This window comes from Hippopotamus amphibius, chromosome 4 (assembly GCF_030028045.1).
Source record: "Hippopotamus amphibius kiboko isolate mHipAmp2 chromosome 4, mHipAmp2.hap2, whole genome shotgun sequence".
NCBI lineage: Eukaryota > Metazoa > Chordata > Mammalia > Artiodactyla > Hippopotamidae > Hippopotamus > Hippopotamus amphibius.
In genome coordinates, this window is record NC_080189.1 from 47,630,717 (window position 1) to 47,657,279 (window position 26,563).

Consider the following 26,563-nt stretch of genomic DNA (forward strand, 5'->3'; position numbering starts at 1 on the left):
GATGGTTTGACGGCGGAGCCCAACTGCTTTGGGGGCTGAACAACCTTAAGCAGCACACTTAACCTCTCCAAGCCAAAATATACTTATCTTTCAATGGGATAAAAAATGCCTTACCGACAGTGTAGTGAGGTTCACGAAGAACGGGAAAACACGTTGTGAAACCTAAATCACTGTTAAAGTCTTTATCGTTCATATCCTAAGTTAAATAATACGCAATTATTGGGGGGGGGGCGCTCTCACCAGTGGTGAGAGTAAACGAGTCTTTCCTGAGACCTCGACTTCACACCCTGGCCGGGTTCTTTACAGCTGTGAATCCGTCGGAGAAGCTTCCGGTTCGCTCCGCGCCCCACCCCTCTCTCAAAGTCCAATGTTGTGGAATTCTGTAATCCGCCGGGCTCCAGGGCGGTACGCGGTGGTTAGCCTCTGAGCTACAGCCTGGCCCGGCAGAGTGGTAATTTACATTATTGTAGCGTCATTGGCTTGAGAGGCTCCTGAGGGACAGCACCACAAACCAATGGGAGGCCGCTCTTTCCAGGCGGCTGTGTGGTAAGAGCCAGTCAGGGCCGGGTTTGGGTTTAACTCTTTAGAGGTGAGTTCGCAGTGCGTGAGAAAGTTGTCCGTGGTGAATGTGCCACGTCTGCTAGGAAGGGGGAGTCATGAACTTGCCAGAGGCTGTTGTCTTTAACTCTTCAACTACAGTCTTAACTCTATGAGGTCGGGGGCCCTTTCTGTGTTTTTGTAGGAACTTCTTTCCTGTTCTGGCAACATGAGGCTTTTCTTGCGGAACGCGGTCCTGACGCTGTTAGTCACTTCTTTGAGTGGGGCTCTGATCCCTGAACCAGAAGTGAAGATTGAAGTGCTTCAGAAGCCCTTCATCTGCCATCGCAAGACCAAAGGAGGAGATTTGATGTTGGTTCATTATGAAGGCTACTTAGAAAAGGATGGCTCCTTATTTCACTCCACGTAAGTAATTAGACCCTGCAGGTAAAATAGTAAAGAATCCACCCACATATGCCAGCTCTTGGGCAGGAACAGTGGCGTGTACCAGCTTTATCTTTCTTAAAAAACAAAACAACACACAAAAAACGCCTGAAATATCTAATTTCTTTCTTTGGGGAAAGGAAATTGTTTAAAGCCAACCTTTATAACAAGGCCTTTGGAGGGCTTATTGGAAACATGTGGTCAGGATAAAGCAGTAATTTTTTAAATTATAAAAGTTAGCATTTCTGAAATACTGTAGAAATATCTAGGTGTACAATTAGGCAATAAGTAGAAAAGGCTTAAAGGAATTCTCATTTCTCAAACTTTGTTCCTGAGGGAAAGTAACTCAATTCCATTTTTACTTTGGTGTAGGTGAAAGTTAAACTTTTCATAGCAACTTCATGAGCAGAATATACAATCATTTGTTTGCTTGTTTTAAGATACGTTAATGCTAGTCCATTGACCTATTTAACTTTTGTTCTGGTAGATGACACTTTGGTCAAGGCACAGGACCATGATTTGTTTCATTATTTGTTTCTTTCTAGAAATTCAAAGACTGAATTCACCCAATGAATTGATGGGTGTGGGTGTGGTTATGGAATATTAACCCAATACCTACAGTGAAGGATTTTCAGGTGGTTTCACTATCAATATTTATGTTTTATAAAGAAAGAAATTGCAACATGGAAAACTTTTACAAGTGTAATGATTTCCAGTTAGGCATTGATTCTCCGATTCTATTCCAAAAGTACTTACTTAACATTTCTTTATGTTAGGCCCTTTGTTTGATACTAGGGAGATTTTTTTTTTTTTTTTTGGCACACTGGCTTAGTTGCAGGCTTAGTTGCGGGCTTAGTTGCTCAGCAGCATGTGGGATCTTCTGGGAGCTGGGATCGAACCCGTGACCTCTGCATTGGCAGGCGGATTCTTAACCACTGCGCCACCTAGGAAGCCCTAGGGAGATTTTTAAAATCTGGCTTCTCTTCATCCTCATCCATTCGTTCACCAACCATCAATTAAATCTTTACTGAGTGGCCACAGGTCGGCCCTGTGGATGCAAAGGTGACTGAGAGTGGGTTGTTCTCCTCTGGCAAGACACTGTCTACAGAGGGGAGGAAGACAAGTAACTCATAAGGTACAGAATGTTCAAAGTGCTCACAAAGCAAAATGGACTCTGGAATTAATCATGCTCTGAGAAATGGGGAAACAGAATGACTTCCCAGAGATCATAGTTGGGATGGGCCTTGAAAGATGGGTGGAGGTTTCTTGGTGGAAATGAGGAAGGGAGGACATCCCAGGTAGAGAGAATGGCATGAACTAAAGCAGCGAAGCTTCGTGGCCCTTCTTAGACCTCATTTTCTGATAAACTACATTTACTAGGCATTCCGATCTAGTCTGTCATGAAGTTTGGAAGTCAGTGGCAGTCTTCTCTGAACTCTGTTAGCCCTTGCAGAAAGTTCAAAGACAATGGCTTGCCATAGAATTCTCAACAGCCTGATCTTTTTTTATCAGCAAGACTGGTGCCACAGTGGACGTTAAACAATATTACGATTTGCATTTGAAACTTTCAGTTGCATTTTTGTTTTTAGTCTGATCTTTTTTAGATCCAGCCTGCTCTCTTTCAGGTCTCAGAACCAAAAGCCTTTGTGGACTTATGTGGTAACGGCTCGACATTATTTAGCACTTTGCTACTAAAGTTCTGGTACCTGAAGAGGGGAATATTGTTAGCAGCGTCCTTGTAAATGGCCAAAACCTGCTAACTCGGAGTATTATAAAGAAGTACCATCAAATGATCAGTTTATAAAGCATGTTCATCATTTAGAGAACCATAGCCTATGTGGTAAATAGCCTAAGTCCTTTACCATGAGAAGAAGTGTGCCAAAACTGTAGGCAGTGCTGGGTGGTAGAGTCTTTCTTCTTTCTTTATTCTTTTCTAGCCTTCCCCTGTTTTCTGTGGTTGTCATTTTGCTGCTTTGATCATGGGGGAAATTAAGGAAAAGAAGAAGTGACAGCCTTTACCTAGATTTAGTAACCATGGTACATGTGAAGCCTAGTAGAGTGACTTCCAGTTCTCACCTGCAAGATATCCTTGAATAGGACACTTTCCTTATTGCACTAAGAGGGAGCTAACTGGGGCTCAGATACTACTCAGCCCACAGCCCCTCCAGTAGCTCAACAGGTTAGTTTTCTTAGGCTGGCCTCTCTTCAGCTCATGAGCCAGGATATCTTGACCATTTCCTTGTACCCCAATCCTTGAGGAGCCACTCCTCCGGACTTCCTTGCATAGCCCGACAATAAACACCTGAGGAGAGAACTAGGCCAGGGTCTGAGTGGGGGTTCAGGGTTGAGGAGCAGCCTCTTGCACCTATCAGAGCCATCAACAGGCTATACATCAGGAAAGGTTGTAGGCAGGATATAAGACACTGTGCTCTTGACTCTCTGTTGTCCAAGTGGGTGTGGACTCACGGGTGTTGGCAATAAATTCTTAGCCTCTCATCCTCCTTCCCAAACTCATCCCTTTTTCATTATTTTATCCCTTTTCTGTAACCTAGTGGTCTTCCTGGGACAGCATCTCTTTGTGATTAAGACTTTGAACTTTGGAGTTAGGTCAGATACTGGCACGCTTAACCTCAGTTTCCTCCTTTGTACAATGGGGTAATAATGGTACTTATCTCATATGATCACTGTTAGATTTAAAAGAAGCAAAGCATTTAGGATAGTACCTGGTATACAGTAAATGCTCAGACAGCTGTTTTTATTATTATTCCCTCTGCCATCTCTAGCAAATTCAGCTATGTGAAATTTGCATCAAGAAAGATGGGCAATGAAGAATTGAATTACTATAGAGTTTGACATGTGCATGCATGCTGTTTTCATTAATTTCCAAACTAATAAAATTAATCACTCATGGGTGGAAAAGTTATACCACAGCAATAAAAAACTAATGATAAAGTTACTAAAGAGTTCTAATGTGTTTTCTTTCTACTGTAGTCACAAACATAACAATGGTCAGCCTATTTGGTTTACCCTGGGCATCCTGGAGGCTCTCAAAGGTTGGGACCAGGGCTTGAAGGGAATGTGTGTAGGAGAGAAGAGAAAGCTCATCATTCCTCCGGCCTTGGGCTATGGAAAAGAAGGAAAAGGTAATAACAATTCTACATTTTTACTACAGCATTAGAATTCTTCTCTGGATTAGGGATAGAAGTTAGTAACTACTATGTATTTTTTTTTCTAGAAGTAAATCCAGGACTTGTATATCTTAGGAAAATATAATTGTCTTGATTATCATTAGAAATGGCCAATTAAGGCCATAATATGTTAATAGGCAACAGAGCTAACAAGGGAAAAACATTCTGTACTCTCAACTCTATTATTAATATTGCTCACCAATATGGTGTTTTCTTTTTTTTCCTTCTGGCCACACCACATGACAGGTGGGATCTTAGTTCCCCCACCAGGGCTCGAACCTGTGCCCTCTGCAGTGGAAGCACAGAGTCTTAACCACTAGACCGCCAGGGAAGTCCCTGGTGGTTTTTTTTTAATGGTGGTATTATATACATAACATAATGTTTACCATTTTAACCATTTTTAAGTGTACAGTTCAGTGGCATTAAGAGCATTCGCACTGTTGTGCCAGCGTCACCTCTGTCCATCTCCAGGACTTTTTTATCCTCCCCAGTTGAAACCTACCAATTTGTTTTAACAATGCAAAAAGAAAGACTACTCAACATAATTGTTTTGATGAGTCAAACATTTGAAATGTAGATTATTAAGTCATTAAATGCACTTTTAGATGTGAGCTGTGTGTGACTCACAAGTGAAGTCTCCCACGACAGAGCTCTTATTGGAGGTTCTTTTCATTTTTGTTTTAAAGTTGTTTTTGATAATTTATTTAAAAAAATAATGGGGTGCCATGAAATGAGTTTAATAAAGCAGAAACAAGTGGGCTAGTTGGTCCAGGGAACCTTTGTGCTAGTTGTTCTAGGACAGTCAGTAACACCTGTTGTTTAGGTGGGAATCCAAAGGGCTATTTATAAGAAGCCTGAAGATGTTTATATGCATGCATCCTGTAATTCCTTTATTAGAATCTAACCTAAGGGAATAGTCTGGTATTGGGATAAAGATTCACAAACAGGGGTGTCCATCACTGTGTTATCTCTAATAGCAAAAAGATTGGAACCAACTTAAGTGTATAATGAAAAGCGTGTAGCTAAATAAAATATGACCCGGTTATTTTAAAATGGCATTTCAAAGATTTTAAAAATTACATCCAAAACATGTATGATATAATGTTATATATATAAAGGTAGAAAATAAAGATATATATATTATGATAGTAAGTATTAGGAAAAAATATATACACATAACAAAGTGAATCACAAGGAAATAAGAATGTTAATAATGGCCAGTGGTTCTGGGAGTTATTTTTATTTCTGGTTCTCTCTCTTCCACATTCTCTGCAATGAGCATGTATTGCATAATGAAGAAGAAAAAAAAATTTAAGAAGTCATCAGAACTAGACAGAAAACCACTCTGGTGTAGTAGAAATATAGACTTCACAGCATCCTGAAGTCCAAGCTTAACCATTTACAAGGTGGGGATAGTGATTTCCTGGCCCAGTTTCCTGAGAAGAAAATAGGGGCCGTATGTGAAGTATTACATATTCTAAAATGGACCTCGCTATATAAATCTTAGGCATAGAATACGATTCACTAACAAAATTCAGTTCTTATTTTAATAATGATCCTTTCAGAGAAGAAAATCAAGTATCTAGAAAATGTTTCTCTGATGTTTAAACATATTCTTTCACTTTCCTATATCTCTGTTGCCTTTAATGTTTATGTATATACTATTGGCCCATTTCTCTTTCTTCATACTCTATTTAACTTGATTTTACTTTATAACAAGTAGAGATCTGAATTTAAGTCATTTCCTTCAAACAGAATACCATGAAACTAATTCTGCTAATATATAAACACTAATTTTGTAGTTTTTTAGTACCATGCTTGCATGCCTCCTTTTGGAAAGATACCAGTTTTATCGATGACCTCTAGTGCATGCCCTTCTCTGTCTAGACCTGGAATGGTAAGCTTCGGCACACAGTGTAAGTTTTGTTCTTTTCGTGCTTACAGATGCTCTTTAATGCGAATACGTGGGATGAGGGGGTCAGGCACTAAGAAACATTTGTTATGCTTACCCAGGCCTGTAAGTTACATACAGTTATAAGGAAACAAGCTGAAAAAAACTGTCCATGTTTCCCAGAAGTTTTTTGTTTGTTTGTTTTGGTTTTGTTATTTTTAAGGTCCCTTGGGCTTTCACAAAGCTCTTTTCACTTGAAAAGATTTTTATCTCCCTTCTTAGACATTTGTTTTAATGTCTCCCTTCCCATGGAATTTCCTCAATGTGTGTTGAATTTGCTTCCAGATGAGAAAACTGAGACTTAAAGAGGGGCAGATGTGAGCTTCCAACCCAGTGTGACACCAGAGCTCACTCAGTTATATACTGCCTCCCAGTGGTGGAAATGGCAGTACTATGTGTATTTCTAGGCCAGGACTTTCTGACCCAAAAGTTAGTAAATCACTTGTACTATAATTAACTCTGGATTATCTAAAGCCCACTAAATCATTCTTGACATATAATATGTAATCTCTTAATTATATTTGAAATTTAATACTCAGACCACAAGGCATATCTGTGTGTGTGTATGTGTCTGTGTGTGTGTGTAAAACAATTTTTAATCGCAAAGCCAAAAACACACTTTTTTATCTAATAGTTTGGGTTGTTCCTTCTTTATTTCATGTTTGAATAAACTATAAGTAGTTTCTATATATGGGACAATCAGAAAGGCTCTTCATTTAATTCAGTTAAAATAGTATTTTGTTCAGTACTACAAGTTTTCTATCATCAAAACTTTGGGATCTTTTTATTAAAACTTAACCCCTCTCTCTCTTCATGTCAGGTAAAATTCCCCCAGAGAGTACACTGATATTCAACATTGATCTCCTGGAGATTCGAAATGGACCAAGATCCCATGAATCATTCCAAGAAATGGATCTTAATGATGACTGGAAACTCTCTAAAAATGAGGTGACCTTTCCTTTTTCTTTCTTCCTTTCTCTTTCTTTCCTTCTCTCTCTCCCCCTCTTCCTTTTTTCCTCCTTTCCTTCTTTCTTCTTTTTCAGCTCACTTTTTAAGAAATATATTTTAAAGCAAAATTTATTTTTATTTGTGTAAAATATTATTTATAAGTTTTCGTAAACACTGATGCTTTGAAAATTGACTTTTTTCATAGGAAAACGTTGTTTTGGAGAGAAATATATTGAGACTTGTCATTCTTTTGCTTTTTTTCTCCTTAATGCTTAGTGTTCACTGTATCTTGCTCTCGTCCTGAGTTTTTGAAGATCTGTTTTGCCAAGACAATTCCCGTTTTGGAGTTACTATATAAAAAACATAGATGTCCTGTGAAACATCTCGTGGGCAGTTTCTGTTTAAAACTTTAGACTGGCTCTTAAAGGAGCTGCATAGTGATTTTCTAGCAGTTAGCAGCAGGAAGCAGATCACATGCTCAGTTTTGCTCAGGTTAGGGGACCGCAGTCTGGATTTTCCGCAGTAGGAGACCTTTCCTAGGCCCCACAAGGTCCTGGTGTTGAGTAAAGAGAAATGAAGAAGACTTCTTTCTATAATTTTGCAGCCATTGCTACACATACCTGTCTTACTTTGGCTTCTGTGGGGAAAGAAGTGGAGGTAGATACCTATCCCTATGTTTTTTGTCTACCCATATTCTCCATTCTGGCTTGCCTGGTCAGAAATCAAGTCCTTTTCTGTGCTTTCATCAATGTCATTCTGATGGTCAGGAAATGATTAAGTCTAGAATAAGACATGTTGTTATAAACCTCAAGGTCATGATCCACAGATACGAAATTTATAACACCTCAGAGTGTTATCAGTCATGGGCTTTTTTCTATCCAAGATAAATTTGAATTCCCTTTCATTCAAAAAATCTTGAATAAAAAACACATTCACATGGTTCAAAAAAATCAATATAAAAACATTTATGAAGAAGTCATTTTCCTACCCACATCCTCTTCTACCATGTGACCCCTCCCCTTCATATCCAGTTTTATTAGTTTCTAACATATCTTACCAGTGTTTTTTTATGCAAATACAAGAAAACATGAATATATATTCTTATTTCCCCCTTGCTTACACAAAAATTAGCATACTATACATACTGTTTGGCATCTCACTTTATTCACACAATATACCCTGGAGACATGTTCTACAGTAGTCCATAGAGTTTCACTATTACTGCCCCTCCTTTTTTTAATGACTGCATTAAATCCCCTTAATCTTAAAAATAAATATACACTATGTTTGCATGTTGGTGGTAGGGGGAGGAGAGAGGATTTGAAATTGCTGATCTAACAGAAATAATAGGGATATGATTCAAAATGAAAATACAGATTGAACTGCATTATAGTGAATCTAGTAAGTAATTGGGGGCAATATTTTGTTTATATATTTAAAAATCTGTATAAAAATGGAAATGTTTAGTCTCAATACTCATCAGGCTGGATTTTGCTTTAATTTCTGAGATCGAAAGGTCATGTGGCGTCATCACAGCCAGGTCCACAGCAGGTACTATTCCCAGGCACCTACTTAAATTTTAAAAAGGCCATCATTTAGTCTGATTTTTTAAGAGAAATATCTGGAATTCTGGCCCTTGTTAGAAAACAAGATCTGGATAATTCAGTGGATTGAAAGATAGCAGTCTTTCAAATGCTTGGCTTCATTTAGACTCAGATTAAGAACATGTAATATGCTTTCATTGTGTGTTTTTCCCATGATATAAGCCTTATCTTTGCCTCTGAGCAATATTCTGTGTCTCTACTGTAGAACCATAGCAACAGCTTTTAAGGGGAAAAATTACTTATAATTCTTTTACTATCATTAGAAATATATCATAAAGTAATTGTTTAGTAGTTGTTACATATAATTAAATGCATTACCCGTCCCATCTGTGATATTAATTGGCTCGATGTGGGTGTCTTATGAGTTAGAATTATTAACGTGACCCATTATTTTGTAGGTTAAAGTGTATTTAAAGAAGGAGTTTGAAAAGCATGGTGCAGTGGTGAATGAAAGTCATCATGATGTTTTGGTGGAGGATATTTTTGATAAAGAAGATGAAGACAAAGATGGATTTATATCTGCTAGAGAATTTACATATAAACATGATGAGTTATAGAGACACGTCTACCCATTTTATAGAGCATCCGTCTTTAAAAGAGAGGGCAGCCATCTTGAAAGAAAGTCTTATTTGTTAACAATGTTCTGTTCATGCGTTGGTTTTTATTTTTATATATTTTTATGAATATTATGTGAAGAACCCTTTAGGGCGTCTAAGTACCCATTTCTTTCTGGTAAGTTATTGGGAAGAAAAAATTGATTTGTCTTTGAATAGAAGACTTCTGGACCATTTTCCACTTTCACGTATGAAGCCTTATATTTTACTTGCGTACCTGCAATTTTAAAATATTGCAACTGAGAGCATGCCCAACATAAGACCAGGTTATAGTACAAATCAGTACACTCTATTTCTTCTTCCCTCTATTTTCTCCTAGTTAGACGCTGACATTTGAAAAGTCTTTTCCAAGGCTTATTATTTTCATGTTATAATGAAACAGCGTGTCTGTAACTGCCTTTGAGTCTCTGCTTGAGGAAAAGTGCAAAATGGTTGTTGAACTCTACTTTTAAGAGTTACTGCTTTACTGAGGAGATGTGCAAAGCAAAGTGAGTAACAAAGTTAATAATTTATAAATATGTTTACATTGAAACATTCTGCCTGGGATTTAAGCTACATAAGGCTGGGTTCCTAGTGATGAATGACCTATCATGATTAATAGAACAAATTATTTATGTGTTTATTTCTTCATAATAAAATGTGTCAAAATATTGTAGAGGAGGTAAAGAGTTGTATTGAGTCAGTGTTTACTTTTTAAGGCTAGCAGATATCCCTTCCTGGTTCTTTAATTAATAAAATCTAAATAATGTATTATACTACAATAACATTGTCTTATAAGAGAAATTAGTAATATGATAAAAATTTTCCCATTTTCTGCCTCATCAGAAAAATGAGACAGACCTACAGCAGCTACTACTGAATACAGGTCTATCCTGGGTCAAAAAGTTGATGATTTTATAATTTTATCTTATATTGGAATTTTTCCTTAGTACTGTAAAAAAGTGCCCAAATCTCCATTTGCTAAGAAGAATCCTTTATAAGTTTACAAAGTGATCTCAAGTGCATCATTGTCTGGTTCTCATTACTCTGAAACTTATGAAAAAGGAGGGTAGATCTTAATGTACCTACTTTACAGATGAGGAAGTTGTCATTCAGAGAGACTGATTGTGCCCAAGGTCAACAACTAACTTGTAGAACCAGATTTCAGTCCCCAAGTTAAGTATCTTTCTACTGCCCTCTACTATTGAAAAGGTGAAGTTTTTCTTTGAATTCATTGGGCCTAATTCTCTCTTTAGTTTGCTCTCCTAGCAGTCAACTCTGTTTTTTGTCTTTGGATCCTTATCCTTTGAAGGTAATTAACTGGCTGTTTATGGCGCTTCTGAATTCCTATGATCCAGAAATGGCTCTGGTTTCACTAAATAATCTTGGAGTGAACACTGAATTTCCTCAATAACCTAGGGGTAAGAGGGTCCAGGTATGTGTTAGTCCTTTCATTCCTGTTTACCTCTAGGTGGGTTTCTGTTTGTTTGTTTGTTTTTTAATACTTATGAACAATTACTACATCTTATAAAGACTACTTTCACCGATTATATTTTGACATTTTCATCACTAAAACATAAAGTTCTTGAGAACGTAAATAACACCTTTGTCTGACGAAATCACCTATATTTAGAAAAGTCTTAAGTTGTCACTGCTGTTTTCCTCAACCTGAAGGAGTTATAAGCCACAATACAGAAAGCTTTGCTCTGTATTATTGGTGGAAAGAAAACAGCTTGTCATAGGGTGCTACTTCATATAAACATTACTGATGATGCTTTCTATGGTGAAAAGTAAAAAAGAATTTTGGTTATTCAGGTAGCATATTTCTTTATCTTGTGTGAATTTGGATCAGTTCCCACCTAAATAGACACATGTATGAAATGACAACATACAAATAGGTTATGGTTGTTTTTATGTTATCTGCCTTTTTAGTTTGGCTGCATCTTTGCACCTTTTCATTCGTAAGAATAATCAGACATGAACTGTGACCTCATTTGTATATAATTTGACTCAGTAATACTACTAAGATGTGGCATATTTAAATTTATACAACTCTGTTGTGGTGTTCTTTTCAAAATAAAGTTTATTTGGGAAATAACTGGTTTTGTGAAAAATTCTTCAAGCCCCAATTTCCTCAGCAGCTTTATTGATTTTCTTAACTGTTATTCTAAGTTTTGTGTTGAAACTAAGTGAGGAAAATGGACAGGTAATGAGAGGAGAGGGGTGTGGTGACATTTTGAACGTGTCTCTGGTTATCCACTCTGTTTAGATATATTTGTAAGGAAAGCTGCGGTGTGGTTTAAATTGTTTTGAAATAAGCATCAAACCTTGAACATTGAGGGCAATAATTAATGGTGAATTTTTTGGTAGTGGAGAAGTATATGTGGTGCTTTGCTTTGTTTTAGTGGTAATTATCATTGCTGTTTTGGTTTTGGAGTTTATTGTGTGTCACGGGTAGACATTATGATGATTAATGCTGCTGAGTAACTTAGTGCTATAAAATACCTTATGTAATTAAATGAAATTCTGGGTTACCATAAAAATAACAGGAAACAATGACTTCTGATTCAGATGGGTGACTAGCCATTTGAATCTTTCCTTGTGGAAATGAATTTGTACTTCTCATCTTATTCGTGATATAGGCTATTACTTACATCTATAATGCTATTTCGATATCAGCATGCTCTCTCTCCGCTGAATTGAGGATATGGGTGATTTCTCAGTGTTGTTTGAAAACTACAAGAGGAGAAAAAGGAACTTGGTGAAATGTTATGGGAAAAAATAACACCTCTCACCTCTTGTTAAAGAAACAAATTGTCTGGATGGACCTAGAGATTATCATTACTGAGTGAAGTAAGCCAGACAAAGACAAAGATTATATGATATCATTTATATGTGGAATCTAAAAAATAATAAAAATGAGTCTACAAACAAAACAGAAACAGCCTCACAGACATAGAAAACAAACTTGTGGTTACCAAGGGGAAAGGCAGGGAGGGATAAATTAGGAATATGGGATTAACAGATACACACCACTATATATAAAATAAATAATAAACAAGGGTTTACTGTATAGCACAGGGAACTATATTCAATATCTTGTAATAACCTATAATGAAAAATAATCAGAATAGATATAGTATAACTACATCACTTAGTTGTACACCTAAAATGAATACTGTAAATCCATACTTCAATTTAAAAAAAAGCAAATTGTCATTATAATAATGAGAAAAAATAACAAGGGACTTATTTTCCAGAGATGCAGAGCACTTGGACATAAGAGTTTTGTTTTGTTTTAGTTTTGTTCCTTACCCACTTTAGTTTGAACTGAAATCTAAAATGTCAAACATGAATATAAATATGCCCATTTGAAAACATTAAAATTATAGTACTTCTATCTCTTAATATCTGTAGTATTCTTATTAGTAGGATTTGCATATTTCCTTTTAGTGCAATGAAACCCCTACATTCTTACATATGGGTTTGGAGTCTTTATTTGAAGGTAAATTCTTTTCTCTCTTTAAAATGTTATTTTGCCTCTGCTTTCAGCTTTGCCTTTGCAACCTCCCGCTCCTTGCTCCAGACAAGTAGGAGAAAGAAACCTTAGCAAACATTGGTTTCATAGCTCAGTCTTCCAGTACAGTGAGAGGTATGCTTTGGTTCCTAAAGGCTATAGAAATGTAGCAGTGATTCAGATTTCATGTACATTACAATCATGTGGGATATGTGTTAAAAGTGCAGGTTCCTAACTGTTTCCCCAGAGATTCTGATTGATTTGTGAATTGGGGCCATGAATCTGCATTTTAACTAACTTGCTAGATGATACCAATACAGGTGGTCTAAAAACCTTAATTTGAGAGACAATTAACTTCACTAATTCTCTGCCCTTGAATATACAGTCTCCTATATTTTTCTCTTCTATGAATATTCTTTTTTGCATTCTGGAAAACACTGGGCATTGGGGCAACTAATTGTGCCTAAAAATGAATATACAGTTTAAGGATAAGTTGTGTGGAGATACCATTTTCCCCAGGCTTAGAAACATTTTATGATTATGAATTCTTACAGCAGAAGGTTAGGTGGTCAGAAAATCTATTTTGTGAACATCTTGTCTACCAGAAACGAGAAAAGAGCTCCAGATTTTCCTCAAATTATTCTTCTATATTTTTTTCAGAATTATCTATAACCTACCCCTTTAGAAGAATATACAGTTGAGATTTAGAAAAAACTATTCTCTTAAAAATATATAGTTGTGTATATGTATATATATATATATAGTGCAAACTATATACTGTATATAAACTATAAACTGTATATAGTGTGTGTGTATATGTGTATGTGTGTGCGCGCATAGTTTTGTACCACACATAGCCATTGAAATGCTCTCTCTAGCACATGATTTCTTCTCTGGAAACTTCTTTACTGTGGAAGAAGTCAAACTTCCTTTTTGTCAATTTGGAATCTGTCATCCTCTACTTTGCTCACTTTTCTGTGTTTCACTTATAATTTAGGTAAAATTTCCTAGTATTTCTCCATGTAAAACCAATAATAATCTTTTTTTACTCCTTTAGCTTGAGGGTTGCCAAGGGATTAAGTGGCACCTTTTGATATGCATAGATTATTTTTAGGGAAAGAATAAAAACTGTTGGAAGATTCCAGGAGATCTGCAACATGTAGCACAGTGTCTGAATTCCTTTGTTTACCAGTTCTTTGTGTCCCTGTACTGCTAATAAAGCCTCTGGCATAAAATGGATGCCTTTAGTGAGTATGAGTCAGCCAATAATTTACAAAGCCATTTTAAAGTGCCTGTGAGCTAGACTACCATCAATTTTATTTTATGATCTAAAAGCAAATGACAGGAGATGTTAGCTGAGGTCTTATTCTAAAAATCCAGAGTAAAGTGAATGCTGTCCCCTTGGTCTCTAGTAACAGGTAAATTATATCCCACCTGGGGATTTCAGGGAATTTACAAGTTGTTTCATTAATTTAGAATTCCACACGGCAGTCGAATAATTTCCTCTTTGGTAAACAGTTACAGTAAAAACAATTCCATGCACAATGTAAACTGAAGTATTGAGGGATAGTTTTCATTATTATAAAGAATGAAGTAAGGGTAGGGAGATCCCTTGGGGCTTAGTTCCAATTCCTTACAGCATTTTCTCATTCATTTGTTGGACTTTGCTGGAGTGCATTTTGTGTTAATATAACTCTGAAATTCATTTTTACCTCTGGGTAGGAGACTAGGACATTATGACATTCGACCACATGTTGTTGGTTCTTTGCCCTTATGATCACGTCTCCTGGAACTGGGCAGCTATTTTGTGCAGGATACATTCTCTTTGAGACATCCTAGATTTTTTAAAGTTTGTTCTTAAGTTAATAGCTAAATTTGAGTCCATAACTAAATTTAATTAAATGGGTAATTATAATTGTGTAGAATAACCAGGAAGGAGTAGTAAAAGCACAGAAGATTTGCCCTAAAGTAAGAGACAGCATTTTACTTGTGGGAAAATAGGGAAGAACTTAGGATCTTGCAGTGAAATCCTCATTTGAATGGCCAAATTTCCTCCCAGCATAATTGTTCTCTCCTGTTATCTTTATACCAATAGTTCCTTGAGACTAATCACAAATTTTTCCTTGCACTATTTTGGCTACATTTTATAATATATAATCTTTTACAAAACGTCATGCCACATACAGTAGTATTCAGGGTTTTCTGTTTTGAATCATAGTCTTTAAAGAAAATTAAACAGCCTCCTAAAGTTAACTGAGCCTCACATTAAGACTGAACAGTAAATCAACCCTACTCCCTGGATTTTTTTTTCAAACATTTTACTACCATGGCAATAATTCTTTAAAACTATTAACTCTATCATTCACCTGTTTCCCCTGAACTGGACAGTGTTCTTTGGTTTTCAGATAACTTTTTTTTTGAGGTGGGGTATTTTATTTCATCTTTTATAAGAATTAATTTGTAGCACACTGATTTTTTTTTTTTACAGTTCAGTAAATCTCAGGACTTTCTCAGAGTTATGCATCCATTACCACAATTTTAGAACATTTTCATCGTCCCAGAAAGAAAGCCCCATACCTATTGGCAGTCACTGCCCACTTTCCCCCCATCCCCTAAGCTACCAGTCAACATTATTGATGTATTTGGCTACTCTGGAAATTTTCTAATAATTTTTAAAGCTCAATATTTTCTTTATATTCAGGGTAAAGAAAAACCAATGATCTGAGGGATTCACAGATGGTAAAATAATCTCTGCTTTTAAGTTTTACTTCAAAAAATATGATGTGCTTTTTGAAACTCAAGTAGAGCACAAACACAGATTCCAGCTCTAAGGAATAAATCACTCTATATGTGCAAAAAGTCAAATCCTTTACACACATAAGAGCTAGAACCAGTGTTATAAGGGATATATTAAGAATAGTAAAAACCTAGTACTTGGTTTTATGATTAAGGTAGAAAGTCAATGGTAAGTAGAGTAAAGAATAATCAGGAATTTAAAAACTAAAATATCTCTATATATCTAGATTATTCTCAACTCTCTGAAATTAATCCTACAAGAAACAAAATAATACCAGCTTTTTGGTCTTTTATAGAACCCAGAAGAGCATCCAAAACAAAATACTCTTTTTCTAGAGTCAGAAATTTCACACATTCTCTCAATAGGTGAAATCATTGTTTAATCACTTATAGCATGAAGGAAGTCTTTCTTTAATTGAACCCAAAATTCCTGCAGCAATTTAGACAGACCTTGTTCTTTCTGAAGAATTGGAAAACAACTAATAGTAACTTCTCATAACATCATATATTATGTCAAGTGAGCAGTGGTGTTAAAATTGTCAACATAAAAGGCTCAACATTTACAATTCAAAATAAGCTTTCATCTATTAAAAGGTGGCCTCAAGTGTCACTAGAATATTAAAAGCAAGCCCTATTTTAAAACCGTACATAGCATCAGGTGAACCTTTTCTACACATATAAACTAGGAAAACATATCAGCAAGAAAGGATTAGGTTGAAACTCCTAAGTCTGATCACAGAATCTTCTAGTCTGCTCTTTGATGGTCATAAGATGAAGTTTCAGCAGTTGTCCTTTAAATTATCTATACAGTTGGCTAAACCCATGAATGATTCCTAGAGGTGCAGCAATGAATGTAAAGCATATATAATAATTTGTTTCTAAAACCAGGTCCAGAACATTCATGAACTGTTATTTATAATTAAACAGGGGCCACTCATTGAAATGACACATTTGAATAACTGAACCGATAAACACATCACCTAATTATATGAGTACGATTTTACACCTTTTTGCTAAAATACAGTTTATGGCTGTCTAAATTACATATCTAAAGGACTTGATTGATCATTTAAATTCCAAAAATAATTTTAAAATAGATTTGAATACTTATACTCTCTCAGTATTGCCTATACTCAGTATGTGCAGTAATTCTGTAAATTGCTTTAAGGGCATTTTAAAGGTTTGTTACCATGGTAACCAAATGCAGAAAACTAACGTCCTAAGCATGGCTGTCATAGGATTAAGGCAGGTGGCTGACTAATCTTAACTAGTGCTTTTCTTTCTCATTTTCCCATCATTTGCTGTCAGCTGCTTTCTTTGGTTCTCATAAGATTACATACAAGGCAATTACACAGGCTTTCTTACCCATACATAAGTGTCTCATTCACATAGTATTATCTGTCGTTCATCCCCATGAGACTTAGCCAATGACAGATCCTTTTCCCTTCTATAATCATACACCAAAAGAAGTACTAAGTGGAAAATATGCAGTGTGTTAAAGGCATTTCTCAATTACACATATACTTTAGCTCCTCAAAATCATTGCATGGGGTTCTTCAGACAATCAATAACACTGTTTAGAAGAAAAGGCAAAGTCATCATCAGTGTATTTTTTTAAGTGCTCTAGGTTTGGGTAACAGTCACTTATGATCGTCTTTTAAAATTGTTTATATTTCCCATCATGTTAGATTAATGTATTTATGCATAACTCTTGTTACCCTGACAGCAACATACCATATATGCATATATTACTTCTATACTTAACTTCCCTGCTTGCCTCTGACTCCTTCAGAAGTAGGGCTGATATGCCTTTTTCATCTTCGTAGCAATAGTGCAATTCCTGGTACAGGTGTCCAATAAATGTTTCCTGTTATATCAGTATATTGAAGCAGTTCTATAAGTAAACTATGCATTTGCAGTTCTTAAAATTATAAGTCTAGTTATATCAGGACATTTGGTTCCTTAGGGGCATTAAGATTAGTGTTCCTTGCTTTCTGCCTCTGCCCATGAAGGAAGAATTGCTGTGGGACTTGCTATCCTATTGTGAACAACTAGAAAGCTGGGCAAAATATATGAAACCAATTTTGTCGGACACTGAACAATCAGTGAGCAACCGCCAGAGCAGGACTGTGATTCTCAAGAGAAAGGAAACAGATGAGATAACAGCTACAATCATCCCAGTTTTCTGCTTGGAGGCAATTCCTGAACTATACATGGTAAAAATAAGGGAAACAAAACAAAGCCCAGTTGTCTCGTGGGGTTGAGGAAACAGAGATCAGAGTTCAGGGAGGTCAAAGCAGCTAGAATTTGTGGGGCAGAGCTCTGGAGACAGGAAAACTAAGCAGAAAAAAAGTTCAGGAATTTGCATAAAGGTTTCCTTGAGTCATTGAGGGAACACCAGTCTCTGCATGCATATGGTGAATCACCACAAAGTTGGGCAAAGAATCAACTCCTGAGGAAAGAGCAACTATTGGGGACCTGTGCACCAAAAAGTTCCTGGAGCTTACACAAAAATGGGAATTGTCCAAGTTCCTACCAGCCAGAATCACCTTATTGATTACATGGGACATTCATTAGAGCCCCTAAGTGAGTCATACCTTAGTAAAGAGCTAAAGTAGTCACAGAGTTAAAGCCACCCTAAAACTGTCCTAAACAGTTTATTAACAAGTCTCAGATGGGTGAAGCTGATTCTTAAGAACAAAGTTCACAACCTTAAAGAAATATTTTTAAAAATCCACTGTTACTCAACAACATAAAATTCACAAAGTCTGATATCCAGTGAAAAATTATGAGAGAGACAAAGAAGCAGGAGGTAAAACAACCAATAAAAGACCAAAAATAGAAAGGATAGAACTAGCATACAAAGACTTTAAAACAGCTATTAAAATATAAATATGATCTGAGATTTAAAGGAAAACGTGTTTGAGGAATGGATGGTATAAAAAGAACCAAGTAGAACTTGAAAGAGATAAAGAATAAAATATCTGATATAAAATTTTCATCAACAGGCAGTGGTTAATTCCTTTTACTGTGCAGCTTTGCATCCCTCCACCTGGACTTTTCTGAAGTTGTGGGAGATGGTCAGGTCCGGATCTCGACCAGGTCAGATGAAGTCTGTGGACCTGAGGCATCCACTGTCGGGGTGGAGAATGACTGAGGGAGTCCTCCAGCCAGGAGAAATGCAAAACCCTCTTTGAAAAAGTAAAACCAAAGACAACGCTGCCACATTAAAAATGCCTGGAGAGGAGATGGAGGGGACACAAAAAAAAAAGAAAAAAAAAATTTTCATTGACAATATTAACCGTTAGTAGATTAGATTAGAGACTGCAGAAGAAAAGGTAAGAAAACTTGAAGAAATATCAAGAGAAATTATCAAAATGAAGAGAGAAAAAAAGGGGGGGGAGGGAAAGAATAGATTCTCAGTGATCTGTGGGACAATATCAAGTTGTCTAGCATATGTACGATTAGAATCTCTAAATCTGGGAGGGGCAGGGTCCAATGGGTAAAATATTTAAAGCTATAATGGCCAAAATTTTTCCTAATTTGATGAAAACTATAAACATACAGATCCAAGAAGCTTAGTAAGCCCTGATGGGATAAACATAGGAAAAAAAAACAACAGAACAATGTGCATTATAATCATATTGCTCAAAACCTGTGTTAAAGAGAAAACTCTTAACAGCAGCCATAGGAGAAAAAAGGACATATTATGTACAGAGGAAAAGATATAATCAAACACAGACTTTTCTTCAGAAATGTTGCAAGTCTTGTGACAATGTCTTATGACAACAGAATGGTACTTATGAAGTGCTGAAAGAAATGAAGCTCTCAGCCAAAAATTATGTACCAAAAAAATGCTTAAAAAGTGAAAGTGAAATAATGACTTTTTCAGACAAAATTTGAAAGAGCTCTTTACCATCTAACCTGAACCTACAACAAATGACAGCAATAGCAGGAAAGATGGGGTGGGGGATAGAAATATACTGTTGAAAGTGTTTTGCATTATACCTGAAATTAATTATTTGAAGGTAGACAGTGATAAATTTAAGATGCATATTGTAAATCCTAGGGTAATCCAAAAATTAAACAAGCAGTATGGCTAATAAGCCAATAATGGATATAAAATGGAATATGAAAAATACTCCATTTTGAAAAAAAAAGGCAAGTTAAGAGCAAAAAAAAAAAAACCCAATAACAACAAAAAAAGAACAGAACAAATACAAGTAGCAAGATGTTACATTTAAAACCCATCATATTGATAATTACATTAAACATAAAAGGTCTACACCAGAGTTTCTCAATCCCAGTGCTACCATTATTTAGGGACAGATAATTCTTAGTTGGGCGGACCTGTGTTTTGCACTGTGGGATGTTTATTAGCATCCTTGGCCTCCAAGCACTAGATGCCAGTAGAGACCTCCCTCACCTCTGCCACTGTGACAACGAAAATGTCTCCAGACATTGCCAAATGTCCCCTGGGGGCAAAACTGCTCCCATTTACGAGCCACTGATCTAAGAACTCCAATTAAAAGGCAAAGTGTCTGACTGAACGAAAAGCAAGATCCAACTATATTCTGTCTAAACAAAAACAATCATATTATATAGATAAAGGTTAAAAGTAAAAGGAGTTTCCTTGGTTGGACTTAAATGCACAATCAGGTCCCTTTGTGCTCCAAGAGTCTATGACCACTGCTCTATCCTGCAGCATCTGCACTAATTCCCCTAGGCCTCTCCTGGCAAACCACAAGCACAGGCATAACATTCAAAGATGTTAAAAAAAAAAGTCTCCTTCCCTCCCCTGCATTCAGCCACCCAGTTCTCCTCTCTGGTGGCATCTACTATTACAGTTTCTTAGGTATCCTTCCAAAGATAGTCCATGCATTTGCAAATGAGTACAGGCATATTTTCCCCCCACAAATGATAACACCTTTATGCAGTATTCTTCACATGGCCTGTAGTATAGGTTGGAAATCTTTCATATCAGTACACAGAAATAGTTCCTTCTCATTTTTTCAACAGCTGGATAGCATTCCATTGTACTGATGTGCTGTAATATTTTTGAACAGTTCTCTGTTGATGGACATATGCTTCTAATCTTTGCTAGCACAAAGAATGTAGCAATGGATAACCCTGTACTCATGTCATTTCACAACTGTGTTGGTATATCTGCAGGATAAGTTCCAGAAATGGAATCTTTAGGTCAAAAGCTATATATGTGTTATTTTGGGAGATATTGCCAAGTTGTCCTCGAGTTTATAAAACTTTGATTTTTGCTAACCTAACAGGTGGAAATGCTACTTTGTACATGTATTCAATTTACAATTAAGTGACCCTGAATATTTTTTTCAGGTGCCTGAGTGGCACTGCATTTGCTTTCCAGTGAACTCTCTCTTTATATCCTTTGAGATGGGTTTTTCTTATTAGTTTATAAAAGGTAGTGTCTGCGTTCTGGTAACAGACGATGGTCATGTCCTGACCAATGACCTTGGCGCCAGCATCAACACACCTGTCACCTGTCTGTGGATTTATTAACCCAGGTTTAGAATCTTGGCTTTGCTACTTGCTGTGTGACCTTGGGCGCCGCTGCTTAACCTCTTTGAGCTTTAGTGTCTTAAGTATCCGCCATAGGGTCTGGCTTACCAACATGGCGCAAAACCATACCTTTAAACCCTGGGAGGGAGTTGGCTTGGACGTGTGAGTCAACAAACCACGGGACACGTTTCTCCGCGGGGATATCTTGCTTAGGCATAGAGGCCCGCACGTAGCAACCAAAACGGCGGAGTCCCGGAGAGGCGCTGGAGAAAGTGCGGTCTGGCTCCTTAAAGCCCGAGTTCTCCCTTTCGAGAGAGCCGCAACCCCTGCTGTGATCAAGCAATAAAAATCCCGCAAAGAGGAAGCCACTTTCCGCGGTGAGGCTCAGCCGCCCTTCTGCTCCCAGGCGCGCTCCGGGACCAGGCCCAGCGCGGGTGCGGCGCGGCCCGGGGCCGGCGTGGGGGGGAGGCGGGGGGTGGGGGTGGGCCCCGCGGTCACGTGAGCCGGGCCAGCTGTTCGCTGGGGGCGGCGGGCCAGAGCGCCTGGAGTCTGGGGAGGGGGAAGCGCCCGACGGCCGCCTCCTTCACTGCAGCTGCAGCCCCCGATGTCGCCACAGTAATCGCAGCGGCGGCAGCACCCGCACCCTCGCCGGCCGCAGCATCAGCACCGCAGAGCCGAGCCCGGAGCCCGCCGCCCCGCAGGTGAGCTGGGCGGGCACCACTGGGAGCGCTGGGTGCCTGCAGCCGCTTCTCCCGGCAGGTTTCACCCTGATCCGCCATCGCCGTCCCCTGTGCCTTGTCGCCCCCAGTGTCCCTCCAAACCCGCGGGTAGCGCTACCCGGAGCAGAGTCCCGCGGATGCTGGCTCGGGCTGTCTGGGGTCTCTAGTGGATCAGGGGAGAGGGGGCCTCAGCCCGGGATTGGGGGGTTACAGGCTGCGGGGGCGTAGGAGAGGGACGCCCCACCCCAGGGCGCGGGCACTGCAGCCTGGTTGGAATCTTTCCCCGCTCTCCACCCCCAAACCCCATCCTGCCCCCTTCACTCCCACCCCCACCTCTTTTTAACTCTCCTCACTCCTCTAGGCCGCTTTTCCTGTGTTTCCGTTGCCTGAGATCCCAGTTGTCGGCCCGCTGGGGCGCGTGCCCTATACGCCCGCCGCCCCCCACCCCCCTCCCGACCGCTCTGGGGGTTCGCGGCTGTCGCACGGGCGCTGAGCTGGCGGCGGAGCGGGCCTGGCACCTTCCCGGTAGGTAGCGCACCTGCCGCGCCGGCGGGCTCGCGCGAACATGGCTGCCTGGCGGGCCAGCTGCCCTTGGCCGGGCTCTGCCCCCGCACCCACCGGTCCTGCGGTCGCCGAATCACGTGCAGGGGACTACCCTCCCCCTTAGGGCAAACGCGCCGGCTCTTGCTGTTGTCTACGCGGGCTGAAGGACTTGACACAACACCCTGCCACCCCACCCTCAAGCCACACCCGGGGCGGTTCCTGGGGATGGAGAGGGTCGGGGCAAGTTAAGGGGGTGGGGCCCGGGCACTTATTGGTAAAAGCCACTCGTATTTCTGAGATGATTATCCACTTCAGTTTGCCTTTGCGCCCTCGGATCGCATGTCTGTCGGGGCGCGGCTTATTGCGCCACATCACTCGTGAGGTCTGCAAAGCAGGAGGGACGCTTGAACTTTAGAGAACTGTCGAGAACTAAGATTTAGGGGTTAAAAATGTCCATTAAACCCAAATGCAGAAGCAGTCATTTGCTGTGACTCCAAACTGTCTTGGTAGGCTTCTGTTAAATAATACGATCTTTCTGGATTTGCTGTTTAATTCTGGCTTGCAGGTGTCTTGAATTACGCTTGTGTCCAGCTTCCCAGTGGTGGGTGGGTGGGTGAGTGGGTGGGTGTGCGCGCGCGCGCGCGCCTACTGTGCTCCAAGCCTGACTAGAAGATACATCAGTTGTAGAGGAAACCTATGTTAATTCAAAATGGCAGCATGAAAAATCAGGCCAGGCGGAATCGGCATAGACCACAGCTAACATCAGCTGCCCCCTGACTTAAACCTTGGTGGGGAGATCTGCGCGAGGGAAGGCTCTCCTGGGTATCACTACAGCCAGCCCTAAGGGGTAGGAAGTGATTCTTGCAGCAAGCTAGATTTTAGGGTGCTGCAAGGTTCAGGGAAGTTTATGTGGGAAGTTCAGGGAGCTGTAATTATCTTTAATTTATCAAAAGCTGGTGCAAAGACCTGATTAAAACTCCGTGATTTTGATCTGATTTTCTACAGGCTCCACTGAAGTTGATTTATGTGGCTGCTGATATCTGTTTGATAACTTCTGTGTTGTTTTGTACCTACAAGTGGCTCTTAAAAGAGATGAGTGTCTAGTATAAATATCATCCAAGAACAGTACATATAACAAATACCAGATTCTTAGAGCAAGTTTCATTGGGAGAACTGATTTAACATCGTGAGCAAGCACTCAGGCACCAGAGGATGGTAAATTCTTGAAAGGTGACTCATTTTAGGATTTTTTTTTTTAAACAGCCTTTCTGTCCTATTTCACTGCTGTGCTGCCAGCCATCTTCTCATTTAGCAAGGAGGAGATGCATGAGGAGGCAAGTGTTTCAGGGATAATGGGATAGAGGGAGATTAGTGCAAAGGTCAGGAATGGTGAGCTGGAAGCAGCCTGAGAAAGCGCTGTGCTGTCAACCGCTCTTTACAGCCTGGGAGGCTGAATCCAGCAGGGTGAATGGACTGCACCCAAGGTCATATAGCTGGTTGGCAGCTGGCAGTGAGAACTATTATCCAGGTGTTGAAACTCCCCTTTTTACCGTTCCACATGCCATCTATCAAAGCCTGGGAGAAAAGGGCAAACCTGTCATTATTAGCATGGCAAACACTTCAGGAAACCAAACTTTAATATGAATTTTAAAATTTATAATACGGGGATATGTGTATAAAAACAGATGATTGAACCTGGTGTACCACCAAAAAAAATAAAAAATAAATAAAATTTATAGGTATTGGGGCTTCCTAGGTGGCGCAGTGGTTGAGAATCGGCCTGCCAATGCAGGGGACACGGGTTCGAGCCCTGCTCCAGGAAGATCCCACATGCCACGGAGCAACTAAGCCCGTGCGCCACAACTACTGAGCCTACACTTTAGAGCCCGTGAGCCACAACTATTGAGCCCATGTGCTGCAACTACTGAAGCCCACGTGCCTAGAGCCCATGCTCTGCAACGAGAAGCCACGGCAATGAGGAGCCCGCACACCACAACGAAGAGTAGCCCCCACTCACCACAACTAAAAAAAAAAAGAAAGCCCGTGCACAGCAAAAAAGACCCAACACAGCCAATAACATAAATAAATAAATTTATAAAAAAAAAATTTATAGGTATTTAAACTAAGTGCTCACACCTTAGTTTCCTAACTTAAGCCCGTTTAACTTCTTAAGTTGTGTCCACCTCGTGTTCCCGTTTTCCAGGTACTAGACTGCTTCTGTATTTAAGCATCAAAACCATAATTTAATGGTTTTTATATTTTATAATATGTCAGAATCTTTGGGGCAAGAAGTTCATTCTTTGATTAAAAAATTAGTTGCTTGTGTTGCTTGTCTGGTTTTTTAAAGAAACCAGGGTGGGACATATAATAGCTTTTGAATATCTCTAACTTTAAGTAATAGTAAATAACAACCTATTTTAAAATAACTTTGAAGCAGCACCAAAGACAGACTTTTTCTAGAATTTGAATTTGAGTTCTCTGAGTCGTATGCCAATGACCCGAGTTCTACTAAAGCAAAACTAGAAATTGTGCGTGGGTTAGTAAATATTTGTGCAGAGGTGGTGAGAGTATGGGAAATATTTCTTCTGGGCGTTCTGTACCATCAACCCAGTGATCTGCAGAAGGAGAGGGTGGGTAGGCTGCAGGGAAATGAGAGAATAATTGATGATGGTGAAGCAGATAAGAACTAGGTATGGATTGATAGATGTGTTGAAGTGAAGACAGAGGCTGATGCCACATGTGCCATAAAAAAATAACTCACATTACAGCATGAATGTGAAGATTCATTCATTGAAATTCTTCTGATATATCAAAGATATTTAAAATCACAGGTTTTAAAAAATATATAAACATGTGTAATCTGTGTTTGTTGGAGAAAATAAAAAATACAGATAAGCCAAAGTTATTTTTAAAAGAAAACCGTAATTCAAAAAGATACATGTGCCACAGTGTTCATTGCAGCATTATTTACAATAGCCAGGACGTGGAAACAACCTAAATGTCCATTGACAGATGAATGGATAAAGAAGATGTGGCACATATATACAATGGAATATTACTCAGCCATAAAAAGGAATGAAATTGAATTATTTGTAGTGAGGTGGATGGACCTAGAGTCTGTCATACAGAGTAAATCAGAAAGAGAAAAACAAATACTGTATGCTAACATTATATATGGAATCTGGAAAAATGGTACTGGTGAACCTAGTGGCAGGGCAGGAATAGAGACACAGATGTAGAGAACAGACTTGACACAGTGGGGGAAGGGGAAGCTGGGACATAGTGAGAAAGTAGCGCTGACCTACATACACTACCAAATGTAAAATAGATAGCTAGTGGGAAGCTGCTGCAGAGCACAGGGAGATCAGCTCGATGCTTTGTGAAGACCTAAAGGGGTGGGATAGGGAGGGGATATGGGGATGTATGTATACATATAGCTGATTGTACAGCAGAAACTAACACAATACTATAAAGCAATTATATTCCAATAAAGAAAAAAAGTCACCCATGATCGTTTTATTCAGCAATAATCAGTCATTCTGAAAGTTTGGGACTATTTTCATTGGAGTGAGAGCCTAAGTTTGTGCTGCCCAGTTCAGTAGTCACTAGCCACCGGCCACATGTGGCTATTGAGCACTTGAAATGTGGCTAGTCTGAATTGTGATGTGTTGTGAATATAAAATATATACCAGATTTCAAACATTTATTTCAAACATTTATAGAAAAAAGGAATTTAAAATATTTCATTAAGAATTTTATTAAAGTATAGTTGATTTATAGTATTATATTAATTACAGGTATACAACATAGTGATTCAATATTTTTATAGATTATATTCCATTTTAAGTCATTATAAAATAATGGCCATGTTCCCTGTGTTGTAGGATATATCCTTGTACCTTTTTTTAAAATACATGGTAGTTTGTACCTCTTAAATCCAGTAACCCTATCTGGTCCCTCCTTCCTTTCCTCTCCCCACTGATAACCACTAGTTTGTTCTCTATATCTGTGAGTCTCTTTCTTTTCTGTTATACTCATTTGTTTGTTTTGTTTTTTAGATTCTGATGTAAGTGATAACATACAGTATCTGACTTTCTCTAACTTATTTCACTAAACATAATACCCTCTAGGTTCGTCCATATTGTTGCAAATGGCAGGATTTCAAATAACAGGTACAATTCATTAATGATT

General features: G+C 38.7%; 2 protein-coding genes across 5 annotated transcripts in view; both read left to right on the top strand.

Annotated features, from left to right (window-relative positions):
• The first annotated feature begins 601 nt into the window (after nt 1–601).
• Nucleotides 602–11,352, top strand: FKBP14 (FKBP prolyl isomerase 14). The gene is made up of 4 exons (XM_057733486.1): nt 602–963; nt 3,973–4,124; nt 6,941–7,068; nt 9,071–11,352. The coding sequence occupies exons 1-4, from the start codon at nt 767–769 to the stop codon at nt 9,227–9,229; spliced, it is 636 nt and encodes a 211-aa protein (XP_057589469.1). The 5' UTR covers nt 602–766; the 3' UTR covers nt 9,230–11,352.
• A 9,962-nt stretch (nt 11,353–21,314) lies between these two features.
• Nucleotides 21,315–26,563, top strand: part of SCRN1 (secernin 1) — a 59,731-nt gene continuing 54,482 nt past the window's right edge. The window contains exons 1-2 of one of the 4 annotated variants that reach the window (XM_057733000.1): nt 21,315–21,487; nt 21,727–21,811. The gene's annotated coding sequence lies outside the window, so the exon portion shown is untranslated. Of the gene's footprint in view, nt 21,488–21,623; nt 21,812–26,563 lie in introns of those variants that run through there. The other 3 variants (XM_057733001.1, XM_057733003.1, XM_057732999.1) reach the window with 3 other exon arrangements.

What these genes read in the sequence shown, in the direction of transcription:
- FKBP14 (XM_057733486.1), top strand. Translation starts at nt 767, where the DNA reads ATGAGGCTTTTCTTGCGGAACGCGGTCCTGACGCTGTTAGTCACTTCT. An exon ending in CTATGGAAAAGAAGGAAAAG is followed by an intron (nt 4,125 to 6,940) that starts GTAATAACAATT and finishes TCTTCATGTCAG; the next exon opens with GTAAAATTCCCCCAGAGAGT. An exon ending in GGAAACTCTCTAAAAATGAG is followed by an intron (nt 7,069 to 9,070) that starts GTGACCTTTCCT and finishes ATTATTTTGTAG; the next exon opens with GTTAAAGTGTATTTAAAGAA.